The sequence below is a fragment of the Pholis gunnellus genome (genome assembly GCF_910591455.1).
Source record: "Pholis gunnellus genome assembly, chromosome: 18".
In the NCBI taxonomy this organism is placed as follows: Eukaryota; Metazoa; Chordata; class Actinopteri; order Perciformes; family Pholidae; genus Pholis; species Pholis gunnellus.
This window is the reverse complement of record NC_136545.1, coordinates 11,705,413-11,726,595: the sequence shown is the minus strand read 5'-3', so window position 1 is coordinate 11,726,595 and position 21,183 is coordinate 11,705,413. Positions and strand designations below refer to the sequence as shown.

Here is a 21,183-nt window from a genome sequence, read left to right as displayed (position 1 = left end):
CTGGCCGATGTTGAAGAGGGGGGAGGATGGGGGGCGATGGAGTGAAGATATTTCGCCTCACCCTGGAGCAGAAGAGACAGAGACACAGATGTCAGAGAACAAAAATTCCCCAGAGAGAGGAGGGAAAAAATCTGTTCATTTCTCAGCTTTCGCTGTGAAACACAGTTCGTGAGAGCTTGAGTTTCTAATTGGCTCCATGTATTGACATCATTACACACTTTTGCCCCGAGTCCCCGGACAGCTGCTGTGAGAATTATGACCGTAGGTGTGCAGATGGGATGAGACGGAAAGATTGTCACGCTGTTATTTTCAATGGTTTTTCCCCCCTTTTGAACTTTGTTACTATTTTGAGCCCATATGTTCACACCTTGACATACTTTTTACACCGAGATTATAGGCAAAAATTAGCACATTTTGAATCTAATGTAAACATGTATCACATTGTCAAAGATATAAAAAGACTCTAATCATTGAAGATTGACCTCTCATAGTGAGATCTTTGGGAAGACAATAGAAGACTCTTCTTAAAAGAGAGTGAATCTGTGAATTTCTTTGAAGAGATTAATGATCTGGTAGCTTTTTTAAATTTGTTTTTCTTCTACATTTGGAGAAATGGTCAACAGTCATAGTGCGATCGCAGAGAGTCTAACATAAATGAATTGGGATGTTTTGATTTTCTGTGAAATATCTTCCACTCAAGTTCTGTTTTGTCACATTTCACTTGTTTGTTTATCCCGATAATGACTAATGAACAAATGGTGCCTCAGTGTTAATCGCAAAAAGGTTATGTTACTATTCATAGCTCAAGAGACCTACTAACTGCTAAAGTGTGGAAAAAAAATTCACTTTGTCATTTTTTGAGTGTAATCGTTTTAATCCTTGTTTGATGTTATATTTCCACCTCTTCATCGATTTGATTTATTGTGAGTCCATCCTGCATTGCTCCAGAATCTGTGATTGTGATTGTTTAAGTAAATGTCAAGTTAAACTTCAACTGTAGGACACACAGTTCTGACATGCTTGAAAAAGACTCATCTGTCCACTGGCAAGATTGTCACAGAAGCCAATTGTTTTGAGTTTTGAGTGAATCTGTCGATGTCCATTATGTTTATTGATGAAATATGTGTTTTTAAAAAAAAAGTAACATCAAGGTTCAAACAGAGCTTCTACAGCAATACAGTAGAAAGGGAATATCAAGCAGCTCATTATGCGGTAAATGATCTGCAGTGACGTGAGTCTTAATGAACTTTGCGCGCTGACATGCGTGTGACACGCGGCAGCGCAACACATGCTGTCATCCGAAGTTAGCGGAGCCCCCCCCCCCCCCCCCCCCCCCCTGTGAAGCGCCACACTGACCGCCATCGGGCTGCACTTCACATTCACTGCAATTGCTCGATCAGGTGGCTTCTGCTTCACCTTGGTCCCCGGCGTTGTGTGGAAGTGGATTAGAGAGTGGGGTCCTACCGGCTGATGCTGAACACCTGCACGTGGTGGAGGACTGCCTTCTTTTCCCACACTCGACCTCCAGCCTGCAGCAGCATCACTCCTCCCGTCAAGCGAGAGAAAGCGAACGATGAGCTCTGATCTCCCCAAAAGCGAGTCCACCACCTCCCTGCTGAGATCCTCGGGGCCCAGCCGCAGGTCTGTGCACTCCGGTAGCGGTCCACGCGATCACCGGAGCCACCGGGCTCAGCAGCATCCCACCGGAGCTGGAGGCAGCGATTATGAAGGCTGGACGGAGGACTGCGAGACGAGCGCGCGGAGACCTCTCTGCCAACCGAGAAGCGCCGACACTCGAAGTGCGGGCGATCACCGGGGGCACAAGAGCCCCTCTCAGCACCGACAAACGAACCTCCAGGATGACGGTTACTCTCAGGAGGAAGCGAGACACCGGACGAGTCTGCATCAGAAAGAGCGCGGCAAGTCCTCCAGGTCCAAACACTCCCATCATCACCGCGAGCTGCCTCCTGCAGCGCATCACCAGGGCGGCTCCCCGCAGGGCAGGAAGACCTCTCCGACGCCCTCTTATCCAAAACAAGCGGACGACGCGGCTTTCTTCTTCGAGCCCAGGGAGAGAGTGATCACCGGGTCGTCCTCCAGCCTCAGCTCTGACCCACCTGCGACCGGCGCACCTGTCAAGTCCGCAAACAGCCGCACGTCCAAACGACCGAGCGCTCCCGCGTCAGAGTATGACTCTCGTCTTCATCCCATAGTGAAGTCAGTCTTTGGGCAGGTAAGGGGGCAGGTGGAGGAGATTCAACTTTTTTAAACGGGTACTATACGTGTGTTTGTTAAAGTAAATGCAAAAAAAGTTTCCTATTGCTCACTGATGTGGTGTAACACAATGCAAAGGGCACTCTGGTAAATATATGAGCAGCAGCAGCATCAGTGGGTTTAACTTTAGTTTTAAATGCATATTTTTTAGTCAAGAAACATTTCTTTCAAATACTGTCACTGTAAGAAGACCAGGTTTTAGGAGAGCTTTTCCTCAACACAGAACATTTGGGAGAGGCAATGCAAAGAGACAATTACAAATATAAGCTAATTTACAAAATCAGTCAATGACAGTATCACTATGATGTGACTAAAATAATCCAGTAATCCAGGTACAAAAGGGACCAAGTGTATTAATGTGTTTTAGTAGCATTATCATATTTCAAACAAAGTGAAAGTTTGATAATCTACTCCTTTATTGACAAATGTACTGTAGCCGTGGATGCTTAATAATGTATGACCTGCAGAGCTGATTGATGACAGCAGGTGGAGGTGAAGCTGCAAGCCATGGGTGACTGGACCTCTGGTCACCCCAGTTGATTAAAAATGGATGCATGCGTTCAGGCCAAATCAGGCTTCTGTTTGTATCTCTGGTATCCATCAGTTTCATGATGGAGGGGGCTGCTGCAGTCTGCCAAGCATCCCAATATGAATACAGACGCTTTCATGTGCCTGTCACCTGAGCAACAGCAGGGGGATCAACTTTCCCCTGAGTGGAAAACTTTTCAATGCTGAGAGCTTGTCACACACACACACACACACACACACACACACACACACACACACACACACACACACACACACACACACCATGTATATGCTGTGAGACTGTGATGAGAGGGTCAACAGCAAATAACGGTTCCTCCCTGCATCACCTGTTCACTAATACATCAGATGTCTGCCACACTTCTCCCTTGACTCCGACACATCACAGTGCGGCAGGCCGTCTATTCCCCCCCATCGTTTCTCCTTGTTTCATTGAAATCCTTCTCTCTGCGTTGATGATAAAAAAGCTCAAGAGGAGACAATTACCTCCCCAAACGCTAATGTGTTCCAGAAATAACTCCTCTCAATCCAGGCCAGAGCTTCAATCAGTCTCAGGGGTTCCAGCGAGGCGAGCAGCGGCGTGCTATATAAGGTCTAGAGCTGCTGACGTGTGTCGAAATAGCAGACGTTTTGTCGTTTCCATCACATATGTTTTCCGCCTGGAATTCTTGGAACAGTGAGCATTTATTTTAGTCTTATTGTAGCCTATATTTGAAGAGTTATGTTGTGAAATGCAACCTGCAGATCTGAGCTCTGAACGGTTTTTGGTGAGTGGAATGTGAACTGTAGATGAAACAAGGATTGAAAAACATCACATCAAAAAGTGTAGTTACTCAGCGATGATGAGTGTATCTTTTGTAACTCAATCATCACGTTAGTTTTCTGTGATGTCACTGTGAAGAGAGTTGACGCTACTCAGTTGTGCACATCAGCTGTTTGTGTGAAAGAGTGAACACGAGCAGGTGAAAGACGTATACGTGTGAGAATGAAAGACAAAATTATGTTTTCTTTTAAGCTGTTTCATTTTAGAGACCACGCAGTCATGATTACATGTGTTTAGTGCTGCTTGTGTAGATGTGGCAGAGCAATGTAGAATACAGGGTGAGATATTACACATTTCATGTTTTCTTACGTAACATCAAGATCTGCATACAACCCCAAGTAACTAATTCGCTGCCTGTGAAAGAAAATCAAAAAATAGCCCACCAAGACCTGATTTTGAGATCCTGGAGGAGGGCGGAATGTTTTGTTTTTTTCTTGGTAGAAATATTCAAATGCTTCGGCAAGCATGATACCCGACAGAGCAAATTTGAGAAACTGGCGAATAAAAGAGCAGGTCTCCATCATCGCTACCAATTAAAAACCGACAGTTTCATATTCATGACATGAATCATGATTGCAAAAAAAAAAAGGCTAGTGTGGCGGTTAGAGTCGGGACAAGTGTTAGCTGCTTGAATGTGTTTTGCAACTTGATATTTGCAGATATGTTGTGTTATTTATTAGATAAAGCATATTTTTAATCTGACAATTCAAATATTTAAAGCAGGCATGCACCATAGTGAACAAAACTCCCTTTATTTCTGCACATTCAGGGCTTTACATGATCGAGGTTACACCACACACCTTGACCAAGGACAGAGCATGAGCCCTTTTCTTTTTTTTTTAGTCCCAGCAGAAATTCAGTTTCTATTTTAAGATATTCTAACAATCACCATATCCCTCAGTTTGTGAGACCTTCAATGACCTTGTTGTAAAAAAATAACATCACTGGGAATCTGGTACGGACCAGTTATTGGAAGAGGTCTTTTATCTACTGATGAGAGATTTATTAAGGAGGAGTATGATTTTATTTTCAAATTACATTTAGATGAAAGAATTTGTGTATTAACCAGCAGAGGGAGCAAGTGCCGTTTGCTCTAATAGGTCCGAATTCAAAGAGTGTGTGAGTGAGGGGGATTAACCGTCCACTGTGTGTCACATCAGTGAGACAGGAGAAGTGATAAGGCAGGGAAAGAAAGAGAAGGAAGCGAGGCAATTGGATAAATCGGGAGAAAGCGCTGCCCGACCTGATGATTGTTATATAAGACAAACACTCATCAACTCTCACTTCCCTGCTCCCACCTGACAGCGCTGGAGACAATGTGAGGAAAGGTCTTAAAACACAGATTAGCCCTTCACTTCCTCGCCTGGGTTTCCTGTTACTCATCTCGCATTTGCACCCAATGACGTTTCCTGTCTGTCGTTCCCTTTTCTCTTTCTCTTTTTTTTTGCCCTCACAAATTATTTTTTTTCCTCTGTCGGGGTCACACTGACCTTGATGACGTCTGTAAAAAGAGAGAGGAGGCATGCTTCACAAGGAAGGAAAAAGGAAAGGAAAGGAAAAAGAGCGCAAGAGAGCTGGGTATAAATAAGTGGAAAGAGATCATCGTTTTCACCACAGCATATGCCTCCAGCATGTCTAGAGTGGGCTATTTTTAGACACAGATGATATTTTTGTATCTGTGCTGGCAGAGAAGGAGGTAGAAAAAACGCACTCTTTGGTTAAATCCCTTTTTTGAGACGAGGATTAGGCAGTGAATTGTAAAAGCCCGCGCACACAACCGCACAGGCATGCGATTTTGAGCACACGCGTGTGCACGAAGATGCTAAATATTCATGGGGACCTGGAGCTGAAAGGGAAACATCTGTGAGAGACAGGGAGACAGAGGACGGGATAAATGAGTCAGAGGAGAAACAACAGAGGTTTAATTGGCTAAATGAGACATGTCAATATTTTCCCCGCGTGCTGACGCACTAGACGTTTGACTAGACCAATGTTACATGAAGTAGCCTACTATCTGAAATAACACTGCAATACCAGAATAATCAGCATGCGAGCTGACGGTTTTAGCCATTCTCCTTTATCAATCAACTGTAGGATAACACTTTGGCGTCTCGGCTCAAGGACAAGAAGATGACGCAAGTATGTTTTATCATCGCGCAGACGTCCTCCGATGACGACAAGAATACAAAAAAACAAAACAAATCTCATGGTCACTCTATTTATCCCTTTGTCTTTGCATCATGAATACACTGTGAAGTAAACTCAGTATAGCTAAAGGGGGAACAGACCGGTTTGACCGGGACATGGTTACACGTCATTCTACTTTGCATGATAAAAACAAAAAAGATACAGAAGTGCTCCATTTATGATAGCAAAATAACAATTGTCAGGTTGATGATGAACGCATGAGAGCTTGGTATTACATCCATCCCTTCCTTCCAGTGTCCTACATCTCTGAGCTCATTTAGCACGCTGGATCTCAGTGGATGAAACGGGATTATAGGCCACGACTTCAAGATCTTCAGTGAAAAGCAAAAGCAATTATTAGTATTTCCTCATGAAATGAGCCTCCTGTGGGACACGCGCTTATATGTATTTGCATTGTGTGCGCAGTGAATGTATAAAGATGTATAAAGATGTCGGTCGCTGTCGGTTTGTAGTGTGAAAGTAGTTATGCAAAGTAAAGTGTGTGTGTGTGTGAGTGAGAAAGGGTGAGGAGAAGGACACAGCGGAGGGAGAGGGGAGAAATGGATCTCATGCCCGTGCACACTATATGGTCTGACATTATGAGAGCTGACGGCTCCCGTGTCTGACGTCTGATGTGTTCTGAAGTTCACAATGAGCCTCCGGTGAGAGGCTGTGTGAATCATCCGCAGCACAACACAGAGGAGCCGCGGAGATATTGAATGGGAGCGAGATCTGAAGCGACTTTGGTGTGAATGTGTTCATTTAAATAGCGGAGAATAGACAAGGTCGAACAGGAGAGGGAAATAAGGATGTTTATTAGTATTGCATATCCCGCTAACGTTATCTCAGGAGTATATGCTGCAGATACAAACCTATAATGAGGGTTTTATACTGTGTTATGGTTTGTAGTTTGAGACGACGATGGTGGAAGAAGCACTCAGATCTTAAAGTCCCCCGCGCTCCAAAAATGTGTTTCGCTTATTGTTACTTGTTGTTCACTTGGATGTTTGACCTTTACTGTGCAGAGTTTGACACGAAGCCAGCTGTTCTCACATTCATCTCCTGAAGGGAGAGAGTTTGTCTCTGCTAAACTGAAGACGTGTTCAAGCAAGATTTTGTGACATCACCGCTTGTTCACAAGCCAATTGTGGTTCAATATGCAATTTACACACGTGTGATGCAGAGACATGAAGACTCCAGTGCACATACACTGCGAATGGAAAATAGTATTCAAAGTAGAGCATTTTTACTCTCAATGGAGTTCTATCTCCTATCTAATCTTTTCGTTTGGGTAAGTAAAAGTACCAATTCTACAAAAAAATACTTAAATTAACTTAAAATGTAACTTAAAATAGAAAAAAAAATGTACTTAAGGTAAAATTACTCATTATGTAGAACAGCTTATGGTTCTACATAATGAGTAATTTTACTATTATTGGAATAATATCATTATTGTTACTAATGCATGGCTAAAATTTTAATGTTGTCACTGGTCAAACTACAATTCTATTTTTTCATTCCATTCGGTACATTAATATAAAACAATTTATCATTATTTATAAGCTGATCATATTTTTATATGTACAATTTTATTAAATAGCTTTAATATAAATGAAGTGGAGTGAAAAGTTAAATATTTCTCTCTGAGACATAGTGGAGTAGAAGTATAAAGTAACATAAAATGGAAATACTAAAATATAAAAAGTAAAAGTACCTCTAATTAATACATATTTTCCTTTTCATTGTTGCTTTGTGGGGGCGGCTGTGGCTAAGAGTGGCTCATCTTCCAATCATAAGAACCTTGGCTCCTCCAGTCCATGTCGATGTGTCCTTGGGCAAGACACTTAACCCCAAATTGCTCCCGGTGGCTGTGCCATCGGCATACAAATGAGTGTGATCGTGTATTAGATTTAGTCCTCATGGGCAGGTGGAACCTTGCATTGAAGCCCCTGCCATCAGTGTATGATTGTGTATGAATGGGTGCTGACAAGTAACGCTGTGAGTGGTCGAAAGGCTAAAGGTGCTATACAAATACAAGTCCATTTACCATTCACTGCTAGTGTCAGAGGTGTTTGATCTTTAGCTGATCACTCACTTTCTCAGTGCTTTACAATATATGTGTCCGTGTGTGTGTGTGGATGAGAGAAGCTGAGAGGGAGCATTTCTTTGCCTGACTGTGTGTTTGCATTTTCACGTGTTGGTTTGCATCCTCAATGGTTTGCAATCCATGTGTGATTTCTTTCACATTTTGCCTTTGATCTGTCCTTCAAGCTTAACATGACATTGTGATGCTTCACTGTGTATGTGTGTGTGTGTGCGAGAGAGAGAGAGAGAGAGAGAGAGAGAGAGAGAGAGAGAGAGAGATTTTGAGAGCCACAACCAGACGAATGCATAGGGGTCGTAAACTGGGGTCATTAAACTCCACTCTGTAGCTCGGTATTGCTTCTCCAGTTTCTAGTTGTGAGTTTAAACATGTGACGTATTACTGCAATACTTTTCAGAGGAGTAGTTAAACATATTAATCAATTAACATTTGAATGGCAAGTTAGTCTGACACGTTCTCAGTGTAATAAACGCATGTGTGTTTTGGCAACGCACAACTGTCCGAAAAACATGCCGAAATTGAGACAAACACAGAGGTTATACAATCCCTATATATGGATCAGACAGTTTGGAATCGTTTCCCGTCTCTAGTCTTGATGCCACTCCACAAATCAACACATCCAGGCTACTTTTTGACTTCTTCTGTCTCCAGAGTGTTCGGCCTCGGGAGCAGGTTGAACCGACTGGTCTTCCCTGTGCCTGGTGCTAACAGCTATCTGTCTTTGTAAAGACCCGCCTTTAGAATGGACTCTTTGTCGGTTGAACCAACCAAACTTAAACTTAACGCCTTAACTGCGCCCGGTTTTAGCGATGCACATTCATGTGAATGCTCACGCACACAGTGCTGAAAATACAGAAATAGGAAACTACCTGCCTGAAAAATGTTGAAGCCCAAAAGCATTAAACTGCACTGGTGAAAACCCTTCTCGTTGAAACGTCTAACTGGCAGAGTTGGAAGCTAAACTGTATTATCTAAAGAAGCTAAGAGCTGAGTTACAATGCAGGAAAAGCTGGAAGCTAAACGATGGTACTGTCAAAGTAATAGTAGTAGAAGTAGTGGTAGTAATAGTAGTAGAAGTAGTAGTTGTAGTAGTAGTAATAGCTGTAGTGTAGTTGAAATAAATAGTTTAATAAAGATTCAGATAATGCTGCTTAATTAATCAGCATTCCAACAATTAACAGAGCTGTAACAGTTCAAGCTGGCACCACATTTTATTAGAAAAAGGTACATACAACATCAAAATAGCAGTTCAAATCAATAAATCATTCTGTTAGAATGAAACAACTGCTTTCAAATGGACGATGTGGCGTGAACATCACTCTCAGGCTCTTCTAACGGGACGCTCTCATCTGGAGACAAGACCGGCTCAACATCACTTAGTTCTTCCTACGGGACACACACACACAGGCACACACACACACACGCACGCACACACACACACACACACACACACACACACACACACACACACACACACACACACACACACACACACACACACACAAGTTAGAAGGATTGTTAAAATATTAAATAATCTTCTGTAACATTGGTATTTCTGAAAGTCAGAAATCAAAGTTGGTTTATTTCATTATTTTTTGTATTTTGTTCTTGTCAGCTTTCCTCCCACAGTTCAATCTTTGTACAATGTGTCTTCTTTCTAGAAACAGCGTCCCAGTTAGTCTGAATAATCCACCGTATGCACTTAACATTGTTTCTGGAAAGACGTGGATCTGACATTAAATCACAGTAAGAGCTGTTGCTGTTGGTGATTTATTTAATGTACTACTAAAAATATTTTAAAAAAATAGAGACCAAGTTCCCGAGACATTTATTTGAATTAGCTTATTTGTTTTGACTTTATAAGCATGTGTTGATTTCCAGAGAAAATTCTTTGGAGGACATAAGCTCGTTTGTAAATATTGATTTATTATTGGAAACTCTTTGTCTGCAAAACATTTCACACGTTTTCATGTTCAGTTGACCTGCCGTGCACTTACTGAAATGTTTTCTAGGCTACAATCAATTGGAATGAATGGTCATGTATTGCATGATGTGAGTAAAATGAAGACAAAGCCTACATCTTCCCTAGAATTAGTCCTGTATCATACAGCTCTGTCAGCAAAACCTCATACGACATTTTTAGGAAAATATTAGGAAAGCTCTCCTGAGCCGTGCATTAACTTTACCTCGGTGCTGTCGTCCCTGTCGTCCCTTGCGTGCATGATCACAGCGACCACCAGGTTCACCAGTACGAACTGGGCCGTGATCACAAAGGCAACGAAGTATAGTGGCGACACCCAGGAGAAGTAGGGGAAGCAGCCGTTGTCTCCAGGATGACACGGCTTCATGGCGTCCTTGAGAGGCACAGAGCCAGGATTCAGAAAGGAAGAGGGACTGGCACACAGACATGTTTAGACACCACGGTGACTTTATTAATCGGACAATTATTGGCCCTTACATGGTCACATTGTGTTTTTTATGTTTGTAATTCTGCTCCTGTTAAGCACTTTGTGACTAATGTCTGTGTGTAAGCTTACTTACTTACTTACAATTAGAAACTTAAAAGAGATAAACAGTTCTCATCTTACGCTTGACAAATCTGATCTTACAAACATTATTGTAATACTTTATTTTATGGGTCTATCATTTACTAATACTTCCCCAATAATTCCCGGCTGTGCACTATAAAACACTCCTTATGCTACAACAGCAATTAGCTGAAATAAATGTATTGCAAGTGAACAGTGTCTCCATCGTCCCTATAACGAGAACCAAACGGCTCATTTCTTTACAGGACACCTCCCAGAAAATGAATGGGAAATGTATTAAATGAATTAAACAAAGGGTTACCAAAGTGTCTTTTTTAATAGACACTAATTAAAAACTCCAACTAGTAAAAGGTATCACAGGATTTTACACAACCCCACCCACTGTCCTATCAGTTCGCTGAAATGTGTGGATCACCTTCAAATAACTGGCCGGTGTCACCGGACACCTATGAAAGAGGTGTTTGCAGTTCTTAATTAATACACCAGTATCAAACTATTTTTGTTTTATTAAATATGGCATTTTGTTGGAAAGTGGCCATGGTGTCAGTGGGATAATACCCTTAAAGTTTCACATTCAATGCATGCCAGTGTCTGATACTGTGCCATAGTGAATGACTTTTGGACGTCACTGCTTCCTCGGTGGTCAGGCGATGATGCGCGTCTACAGCTTGTGTGTATCCGCGTGTGTGTGTGTGTGTGTGTGAGTGTGTGCATACCTTCATGATCACGCTCCAGTTGTCCCCGGTGCACACCTGGAAGAGCGTGAGCAGGGCCATTCCGAAGTGCTTGAAGTTGAGCTGGTCGTTCTTGTCCCAAAACAGGTTGTCGTGTTCTGATCCACACAGAGACGCACAACACAGACATTCAGATGCTGACTTCTGCACTGTGGACATGTTGGTTTGAACCACTAAAATGCATCCGATATGTGTCTTGAGTCAGCAACTAAACAAAAATCATTCGAACTCAGTTTATTTATCCCCAAAAATGAAATGTGCAAAAGATGTCAGCACCAGATTTGGCAGAAGGGTGCACATTTTTTTTTAAATAAGAAAATGTGTATATTCTTTACATATTGATAGTGTAGCACGGTAGTAAGCCTATAGTATTTCCACTGCGTAATAGTCCACCATTAGGATTAGCTAAAATAGCTGTTTCTGTGTTATTTCCTACGCTCACTCGCTTTCTTGGTTTCCTCTGCAACAATATGGCTTCTGGGATAAGCTCTGGGACCATGATCCTTTGCTGTAAGCCTTTGTGTACGTGTGTGTGTGCTCTGCTGGTCATGTGACTGACCTAGAGTGCCGAAGAGCTCCACTCCCAGCGCAGCATAGAAAAATAAGAAGAACGTGAAGAGGAGACATATGTTTCCAACCTGGAATCAAAATGCACATTAGATCCCTCACGCACAACAAACACTACATCATAGATGCTGTCAATTCTGAACCATTCATTCTTACTTTACATTTATAAGGAATCAGACAAAAACAAATTCATATGTAAAGCGTTTACCTGCAAAAGCGTTTTCTGGATCGTTTTCAGCACAACACGTATCTTCTGGGCCCTCAGGACTGAAGAGTGACACGTCATGAATAACTTTGTACAAGTGCATTCAGGACACACAGCGACATTTTTTTGATCGCAAAAAAATGCAGAACGCAAAAAAAATTCCCCTTTTGTCGATTGTGTTTGCACACCTTGTGCCAGTCTGAACACCCTGCAGACTCTCAGGATGTTGGGATTGATGGGAATTGTTTTTGTCATCCTTATCTCGTTCAAAATGATACCCAGGATGGACACCAAGACGACAGCGACGTCCAGCAGATACCAACTAAACACACACACAAAAGTCATGCAACACGTTAGGCGCTGACAATAAATCACAGCGAATAAGGAAGTAAAATTCGCCCTCATTCTAGTAGGTTACCTGTTTTGCATAAACCTCAGGGTGCCAAATGCCACAAGTTTCAGCAGGACTTCAAAGATCAGGATGACGGTGAGCACATAGTGGCAATACTCTATAAGCATATCTATGTACTGAACACACACACACACACACACACACACACACACACACAGGTTAGTTTCCATCCATCAACAGAGTCCATTTAAATTCATTTTTTTGTGGCAGTTCTACGCTGTACATCGTGATTGTGCGTGTGTGTGTGTGTGTGTGTGTGCATTTACCATAGGTTGATCATAATGTTCGATACCCATTACCAAGACACCGATCGAGATGACGACAGCCATGAAGACGTCCTGGAAGTGGCTGGTACACAGGGTGTGGATGGCTCGACGTTTGCGGCCGTAGAATGTGTAGTACGGCTTCTGCTCGGGCTCGGGAACACCCGTGTCTTCACACACACACACACACACAAAGATGCAGATATTTAGATGTACACAGACAGAAAAGAGAGATGCATTCATGGCTACAATGATCGATGTATTGATTACGCACAATGTTGTAGTTCCCCTCAAGTCTAAACAGCATTTCAACGTCATTTGGCTCTTAACCGTTTAGTTTTTTTTGGCACTTTACTGCTGTCATTCACTCTTGCCGCTCTCACCAACGTGTTATTTTCAGGTGAAGCTCGGGGAAAAAAACCTGACGCATGCATCAGACCTTCGTGATCAGTCCCAGTTTGCGTGACCAAACCAGTCTTTCTGTTTCTGTTTTTCAGACTCTGAGATGCGATGCTTAGACCAAAAGACTGTCAGCACGCTCATTACCTTTGCCGTGGCCTTGCAGTAGTCTCTCTTCTTCTTCTTCTTCTTCTTTATCTCGTCTCTTTTGAGCCTGCTGACACTGGTGGAAGGTTTCCACCATGGCACCAATAAACATGTCGAGCAGAAAGAAGCTCATAACAATGAAGGAGATGAAGAAAAGAAGCGTCGATTGATTGTAGTTCAGCACAGGCTGAGAGGGGGAAGAGGAGGAGAGAGACATCAGATTCTGTTTTCTCGTGCAAGAGTAGTACGCTGCTGTCTTAAGAAGTTGAAATTAACACCTCTCTCTCGCCTTACCATAACAGTGTAAAAGCATAAATTAGATACCTGTTTGTCCACTCCCACAGCATCCAGTCCACTATTCATGATGGTCACCCAGCCATCGTTGGAATACATGATGAGTGACCATGCCATTTGGTAAATAGGTGGCGACATCTACTCCTGTTCTGAATTTTAGTTGTTTAAAATGATATATATGTCTTTTAGAGCAATTATTTAGTCATGAAAAGAATCTAATATTGACAAGAGTGGCTCCTAATCCTAAGGATTAGGTATCTTTAGGATTTTCCCTACTTGAGGGCCACTGTAGTTCTCCAACCCACTGGGAATGTGAGGGGTGTGTTGCTGCTTGCAGTCTGCAAACTCGCCACTAGATGCCACTAAATCTCACACACTGTTCCTTTAAACAAGGGAACTTTAGCCTAAAAACATGGCAGGTAACTCTAGCTGTTACACTTACTAATCATGCAATATTAGCAAATTTTACTTTCATGACAAAATTGATGTAACTAAATACATATGTTGTTTATGAATATCATAAATTGATTCATTTATTGACTACTAATTAGCAAAAATCGCAGTTCCGTCTCTCTGATTTCTACCAATATCTACGCATGAGAATTACCCGCCAAGTACCGGAACCATCTGAAGTAAACGTGAATCACATGACGAGCAAGCATTTTGAACTTCCGTTGACGCAACTCTCTCTCTTTATACGGATCTGATCATGAATTATTACACCTGTGATCCTCCTACGTTTCCATCCATCTGTTTATTGCACGTTTTTAATTTATGCTTTAAATCCCAGAAAGGAAAAAAAAAGGAAAAAAAATGACTTTGGTGGAAGTTGTCAACTTTTCTTGCTTTCAGCTATATGACAATTTGACTTCCAGTTGATCCATGAGGGGATTTATGTATCAATAATCACATATCTTGAGACAAATTTGTTGGTGAGATAAATACTATGCACAATCTTGTAATGTACCTCAGGTTTGTACTTTACTTCAGGACCTGAACACACACATTTCCCTCCCGGTTGTGTTCTTCACACTCTGTACCAATGAATGTACAGCCTATGGAAGCTAACACATTGTGTGTGTGTGTGTGTGTGTGTGTGTGTGTGTGTGTGTGTGTGTGTGTGTGTGTGTGTGTGTGTGTGTGTGTGTGATTGAGAGAGGGGGATGGATGCTGGGGGATGAGTGGGTATGGGAGAGTAGGGGGTGAATAGAGAGCGTGTGTGATATTTTTAGCTCCACAGCCCCACATCCGTGTGTGTTTAATCGAGTGTGTGTCTGTGTGCGTGTGTGTGTGCATGTTTGGATTGGTTTATCCAGCGTCTCGCTCAGGGGAAGGTAATATGCGTGTCCGAACGAGCATCTTCTGTCACATTCGCATTGATGGTTTGGAACTGTGGAGAGAGCGAGAGTGAGGGTAAAAAAGGGCAAGAGACAGACCGACGGACAGAGAAAGAGATGGAAAGAGAGAGAGAGAGAGAGGGTAGAGGGGAGGGAGGGAGAGAGAGAGGGTAGAGGGGAGGGAGGAAAGACACTGTAGGAGAGAGGATGGAATGAATAAGCAATCTTTCTTTTTCTACTCCTGGCGCTTGCATCTCGCTCTGATCACACGCATGCTTCCTCTCCCTTGCTTATTTGTGTGTTGTTCTGATCCGTCCTTTGTCCTTGTTTACATATTCCCTCTTTTGTTTTAGTGTCCCTCCCCTCGTACCTTCCGGCGTCTTTGCCTGTAGGTTCTCCCAGTATACGTCCTCTCCCTCCTACCTCCTCTCCCCCCTATGATACCTCTGCTCCTCTCCCTGCCTTGTTCCAAATGTCCTCTTATATTAGTCGATGACCCTCTGAACCCTCTTTCCCTTTCTAACCCCTCCTATTCCCATGCATGCCCGGAAACATATGCAAAAACCCATGCATACACTTACATACAGCCACACTAACACAGACACGGTTAGAGAAAAAACATAAAACAAGAAGGATTTTTCTTTGCAATGGGCAACTCTGTAAAGTCGCTCAAAATTTTCACCAAGAAGGTAAGGTCTTCTCTGCTGTGGTCTCCTTGAATCCCCTTGACTGGTGCATGTTTGTCTCATGGTGTGTCCCCAACTTGATCCAAAGCTATTTGACTGAACCCTGTACTGTCTGACTGGGTGTCCCTGTGTTTTGTGTTGCTGGAGTCCAAGCACATGGGAGAATAATTAAATAGTTTTTCAAGATAAAGCTTGTGTTTTATGCTGTAGTTTCAGACAATGTTAGGAATTTACACTCCTTATTATTAACTATGACTTTGTGGAAAACTCATTTTGCATGTTTAGGGCTAGCGCTAATAATTATTCCGTTTTCTAATGTGTCTTTTTGTTAGATACAATTTCCCTCTGTGCTCGCTAGTGCATGTCCGCATTCCCTAGAAACCCATTTTAACCTTTTAGACAAAGGTCAGAGGAGTTGGTTAGTGCTGCTTGTGCTCGACCTGTTGGCTGAGGTGTCGTTGGTGAATGTGGAACATGTCACCGAAGATTAGAGTCGGGTCAAATTGCACGGCGACGCAACCTTACCAGCCAGCGAAAGATTTCTGAGCTGTTGAACCTGCACCTGCGGGACGTGATGTTGCAAACAGGTGTTCTGTTTTTACTGTCAGATTCTATTCGATCAAACGTACCGCTGGCATTGAGGCTTTTAGACGAACAACACAAGTGCGCAGTTGAAGAACGAGGAAAGAACATTCAAAACCATTTCTGTAAAGGCTCAAGACGTTGACCTTCGTCTGTACAATACATCTCTTGCATCAGCTGTCCTCATCGTATCGGCGTATGCTTGAATAGACTCTCAGTGTAGCAGGCAGACGGTCCCACAAATAGGTTTTCTTCAGATCAGCAGCTGCACATCCTTGAGAAAGCACGATATGACAAGCAACTGTTGATGCCATCTGTGCTAAAAAGGTTGGAGTGGTGGAGAAGGTTTTCTTTTTTTTTTTGGTTATATAACTGCAAGCGCGTGGCTTCATAGTAGTTTTTCTGGCACGATATACCCTCAGACAGCCTAGCTCCATGCATCACTTGGTCAGATTACCCAGTGGGCATTCGTTCCTGTGGTTGGGACTGGAGGAATGCATGAACTGGCATTAGAACTGGCATGGTAACAGATGGAGTGTGAAGGTCATCTGTAGAAAGTATTATACAGTGTATATTTGCATTTAGTATATGCTTGCATATTCATTTTTCACGATGCATGCGTGTAAATGTGTCATATGTTGACTGTAAAAGCATCTGTAGACGGGTAGCTTATGTCTGTGAGATTTGAAGCAGCAGCAAAAATGGTGCCTTGGTAATTCGCTGTGACAGTGAGTCCACTCCACTCGCTTTTCGCTGGATTTTCCTCGACTGAGTTTAATGTTACACGGCGGTAATTGAAGACTTGACCGACATTTTCATGTTTTATAAGCAAGAGATGTTGCTGCCGAAGTAGATGGTAAAAGAATATGTGTTCTGCATTTTGCCTGAGATCAGGCCGCTGCTCTCTCTAATTCAAATATTAGTCAGAGCAATGGCTGGACCTTATTTGGCTTTATTTAGAAAGGGCTTGTTTTGTCCACTGGCGAGCAGTGATTGTCCGTTTTTAATTAACCTGTAGCTTTCTCTGTAATTGGGATGACTGCTGAGAGAACTCTTTTTGCCCCCTGGTTAGTCGTCTAATGGGTGATTATAATGAAATGAGTGGCTGAACTTTAGCCTCATCTTCTGGACAACGTCATTATTCTGTAATGTGCACACAAAACAACTGAAATTAAAATAACTATCCCCGTCTTGTTGATTATAAATACACTGCATCATTCCTTTGATTCCTCTACCTTCAGACACAGCATATTACTACCAACACATTTAGACCGTGTCATTAGTTAGAATCATAATGCTGTCAGTTAAATGTGGACTCATGTGGACTCTGTTGTTTCTTACCATCGACAAATTGGGCATTGGAGCATTTTTCCAGTTTATTACAACATTGGTCTTATTTTTAGGTCTATCCATCATTGCTATCGGTTATGATAATGTTATTATTATCTCACCAGAGTCAGTGTAGAGATGGGGCAAGAAACATGAGCAGTCAGATAATCTAAACCACTTCATTGGGAGATGAAACCAGTGCGTGAGTACGCCTGAAATGTGGTAATAATCACTCAACGCACAGGAAAATTGTGTCCACACCACAAGTATGTCAACCAGTTGGTCTGTAATTGGAATTAATGTTTACAACATGTGGTTGGGTTATGATTTTTCTCATCACAAATCATAAATTTGGCTAATCTGGTTGGTTTCTTTAAAACTTCTATGATAACTGCGTGTGTTTCTTGCCCCGTTCTAGTTGTTGTGATGTTGCCGTTTTCCCCGATCTCAGCAATGACTTTGGTGACCGTTGGTGTGGCTGTAGCTTAGCGGATAGATTGGGATTGTCCTTTAATCACAAGGTTGGCAACAAAATGTGCAGTTGAAGATTAAGGAGCTGTTTTGTGAGGCTGTCAGCGGGACATATGCATTGTATTTTTGCTATGCAGTTAACTCCCCCATTGGCATTGTCTATTATACGTGATGCCCTCTGCGTCACAGTGCAGGATTGTGACCTGCAGGGCAGATTCGTGGATGGCATCAATTGCTCTTGTCATGAAATTACAACCTCTTCCCGCTGACTGAGGTGCTTCTCTATGACTGACCTGACTCTACACCTCTCTATGACTGCATGACTCTCGATTGACAGACATATGTCTGTCACCGCCTTCATCCCCCCTCCTTGTTGGCTCCTTGTTGGCTCCTTGTTGACTCCATGCTGCCACAGTCTTGAGTCACAGTCTCAACCCCTGTCTTTGCCCCTGCTCCCATGTCTGGCCCCCCGCCTCGGATGCTGCCCCAGGACCAAAAGAAGAACTACAAAGCAGTGCAGTCCTCTGAGGAGGGGGGATCTGGGGGGGCCTACCTTGAGCCGCTAGTGGCCCTGGCCCAGAGCGGAGCCACTATGCACAACGTACTGGGGCCTGCATGCATCTTTCTACGCAAGGGCTTCGCTGAGAGCCGGCAGGCTGTACGTAAGTCCAGACAATATCATGTGCATGCCAAGAGATTAGCACACAACACAGTACACCCACAATAACAGACACATGAGATGAATGAGTGTAGTAATCACCTCTCACTGTAACCTCAGCACTAACAGCATGTAAATAAACGCAGCGGGAATGAGAAGATGGCATTTTTAGGATGTGAAATCTTTCCTCTTGATAGCAAGAATGCTGAATGCAAGGCTGTCTGTGAGTAGGTGTGTGTATGTGTGTGTGTGTGTGTGTGTATAGTTATGCATGAGGCTGGATTACTCATAAGCATTGGTGGACATTTGTATCAGCATGGAGTATTACTAAAGCCGGGTCATGGTGATGGCAGAAATGCGCCTTACGTTACAATTTTCTCCCTTTGTGTAATTCCAGTTGTAACAACATGCGTTACGGTCTTGTTATTAAAGAAAACAGGGATGTTGAAATCCTCAGTGTAGACGACCGCTGTTACTGACTGTCCTGATGACAAGCTCTCCCATGGCTGTTCGTAATGGATGAAGGGGTTGAGATTGGGTCATTTTACTTCAGTGGACCTCAAATTAAAGGAACTGTTGCTTTCCCTTGTCTCTGCTATATTTCATCCTGTTTCTGCTACTATACTTCTCTCCGATTATTTTTAAACAGGGTGTCATAGAGTGCCAAGAGTGTGCATGTTTTCTTCAGCAGGTGATCTCACTGATGAGCTCTTCCTCTCTGGCTGGAAGGAAACATGCTGACTCTTGGCACTCTGCTGCACATACCTGCAGTTACTTATTATCGTGCAGCATCCTATTGTGTGAGGAATGCTGGGTGATGGCATCATTTTGAAAATAGCCGCAGTGTTTGGATCCTAACCTTGCACTGTGATCCTTCACAGGACCGAGAGTTGAGGCCAGAAGAAATGGATGGTATGGCACATTTCAGGGACCACAGATATTTTACAATATTCTCAAATAATGTTCACATCTCTATAACACTAAAAACCCCGTCTGCCTCGCTCTCAGAGTTGCGTGAGGCGTTCAAGGAGTTCGACAAAGACAAAGATGGGTTTATCGGCTGTAAAGACCTGGGGAACTGCATGAGAACTATGGGCTACATGCCAACAGAGATGGAGCTAATAGAACTGAGCCAGCAGATCAACATGAATTGTAAGTAAAACTGTGTCTGTGTGTATGTTTGCATGTCTCTTATGTATTTCTTCCCCCATTCCTCTAACAAACATTTAGAATCAGTTGTGCATGTCATCGCTGCAGGTTTGGCTTCAATACTTCTACAGACACTTTAAAAACAGTGCTAAGGATTCAGCATCACTACTTTTGTCTGTAAGAATACCCTGAAGGTCAATTCAGCTTCCTCTCTTCAATCTGTCCAACAGTGGGAGGACATGTCGACTTTGAGGACTTTGTCGAACTCATGGGGCCCAAACTTCTGGCTGAAACGGCAGACATGATCGGGGTGAAAGAGCTGAGGGATGCATTCAAGGAGGTAAGGTCACAAAGTAGAAAACTGAGTTTGATAACAGCATCGTTACCAAAAATCTTTATGTGCATAGAAAATGGCAATACTCTTAAGGATGTGCTGCTAGTGTTTGGTAGTCATTTTACATTTGTCTCTGTTTCTCTCATCATTCTCAGTTTGATACTAATGGTGACGGCCAGATCAGCACAGCAGAACTTCGAGAAGCGATGAAAAAGCTTTTAGGACAACAGGTACAGAGCTGCTGGGAGAGTCTGTCCTCCTGTTTGTTGCTGTCCATATCAATCATGGTGTCTGTCTGAATCTCGTCTGTTACTGCTTGAGTATCTTGTCTGAGTTTGTGGCGTGGATGTTCACACCTTCCCCACAACCTGATCTTTTCAGGTCGGCCACAGAGACCTGGAGGACATCCTACGAGACATCGACCTCAACGGAGACGGGCATGTAGACTTTGAAGGTAAAGAGTCCTAAACTGTGTGTGACACCATGCTTAGCAATTCATACAGCATAACACATTTCACTGTGTGCAGAGCCTGGGAATCATACATCCCGACACAAAACCTTTTTACTGTTGGTGTCTTTTTATTTCCATCATTCTGCCTCTCTCTCTTAAACACACACACAAAGTTCAAAGTAACATACAAAACACGTGTGCTGATATTCCAATACCATGCTGATGGTGAGGTGAGGGGATGAAGGCAGAAGGTTGCTGTCAGATTATCTCCATACCGAGGGATTATGGCACCTCATAGATTACCCACAGAGAAAACGATGCACAGGCTTTCAGGGATGAAAATATCAAAAAGGGCTGCTGTTCTCAGTAGCACAATTGCACTTACATCAAAACAATTTCACGTTTCCCCGGCATTACTTATGCAATCATTCAGCAATAATGTCCAAGCATGTGATTGAACAAGATCGGGGAAAAAAGGGGTTTCTTTTTGGAGTGCTAGAATGCATGTAAATGGTGAACATGACTAATATGATGTTTGAGACCTTGACCTGGGTTGTGCTTGTGTACACCTGACAAATGTACTGTACCCTTAGTTTAGCTGCATCATGCATTTCATTGAAAACACTTCGTCCTTTTCTTTAATTCCCAGAGTTTGTGCGGATGATGTCTCGATGAGTTCCTG

The 21,183-nt window shown here is 42.9% G+C and overlaps 1 protein-coding gene across 2 annotated transcripts; it reads left to right on the top strand.

Annotated features, from left to right (window-relative positions):
- Positions 1 to 1,573: 1,573 nt before the first annotated feature.
- Positions 1,574 to 21,176, top strand: cabp1b (calcium binding protein 1b; the record flags this gene model as incomplete). Of its 2 annotated transcripts, XM_079179208.1 has the most annotated exons (8): positions 1,574 to 2,233; positions 18,400 to 18,567; positions 19,449 to 19,479; positions 19,576 to 19,719; positions 19,947 to 20,056; positions 20,206 to 20,280; positions 20,432 to 20,504; positions 21,151 to 21,176. In XM_079179208.1, the coding sequence occupies 8 exons, from the start codon at positions 1,574 to 1,576 to the stop codon at positions 21,174 to 21,176; spliced, it is 1,287 nt and encodes a 428-aa protein (XP_079035334.1). The 2 variants fall into 2 exon arrangements, with proteins under 2 accessions (XP_079035334.1, XP_079035335.1); XM_079179209.1 differs by lacking the exons at positions 1,574 to 2,233; positions 18,400 to 18,567 and adding an exon at positions 15,489 to 15,530.
- Between the last annotated feature and the right edge of the window lie 7 nt (positions 21,177 to 21,183).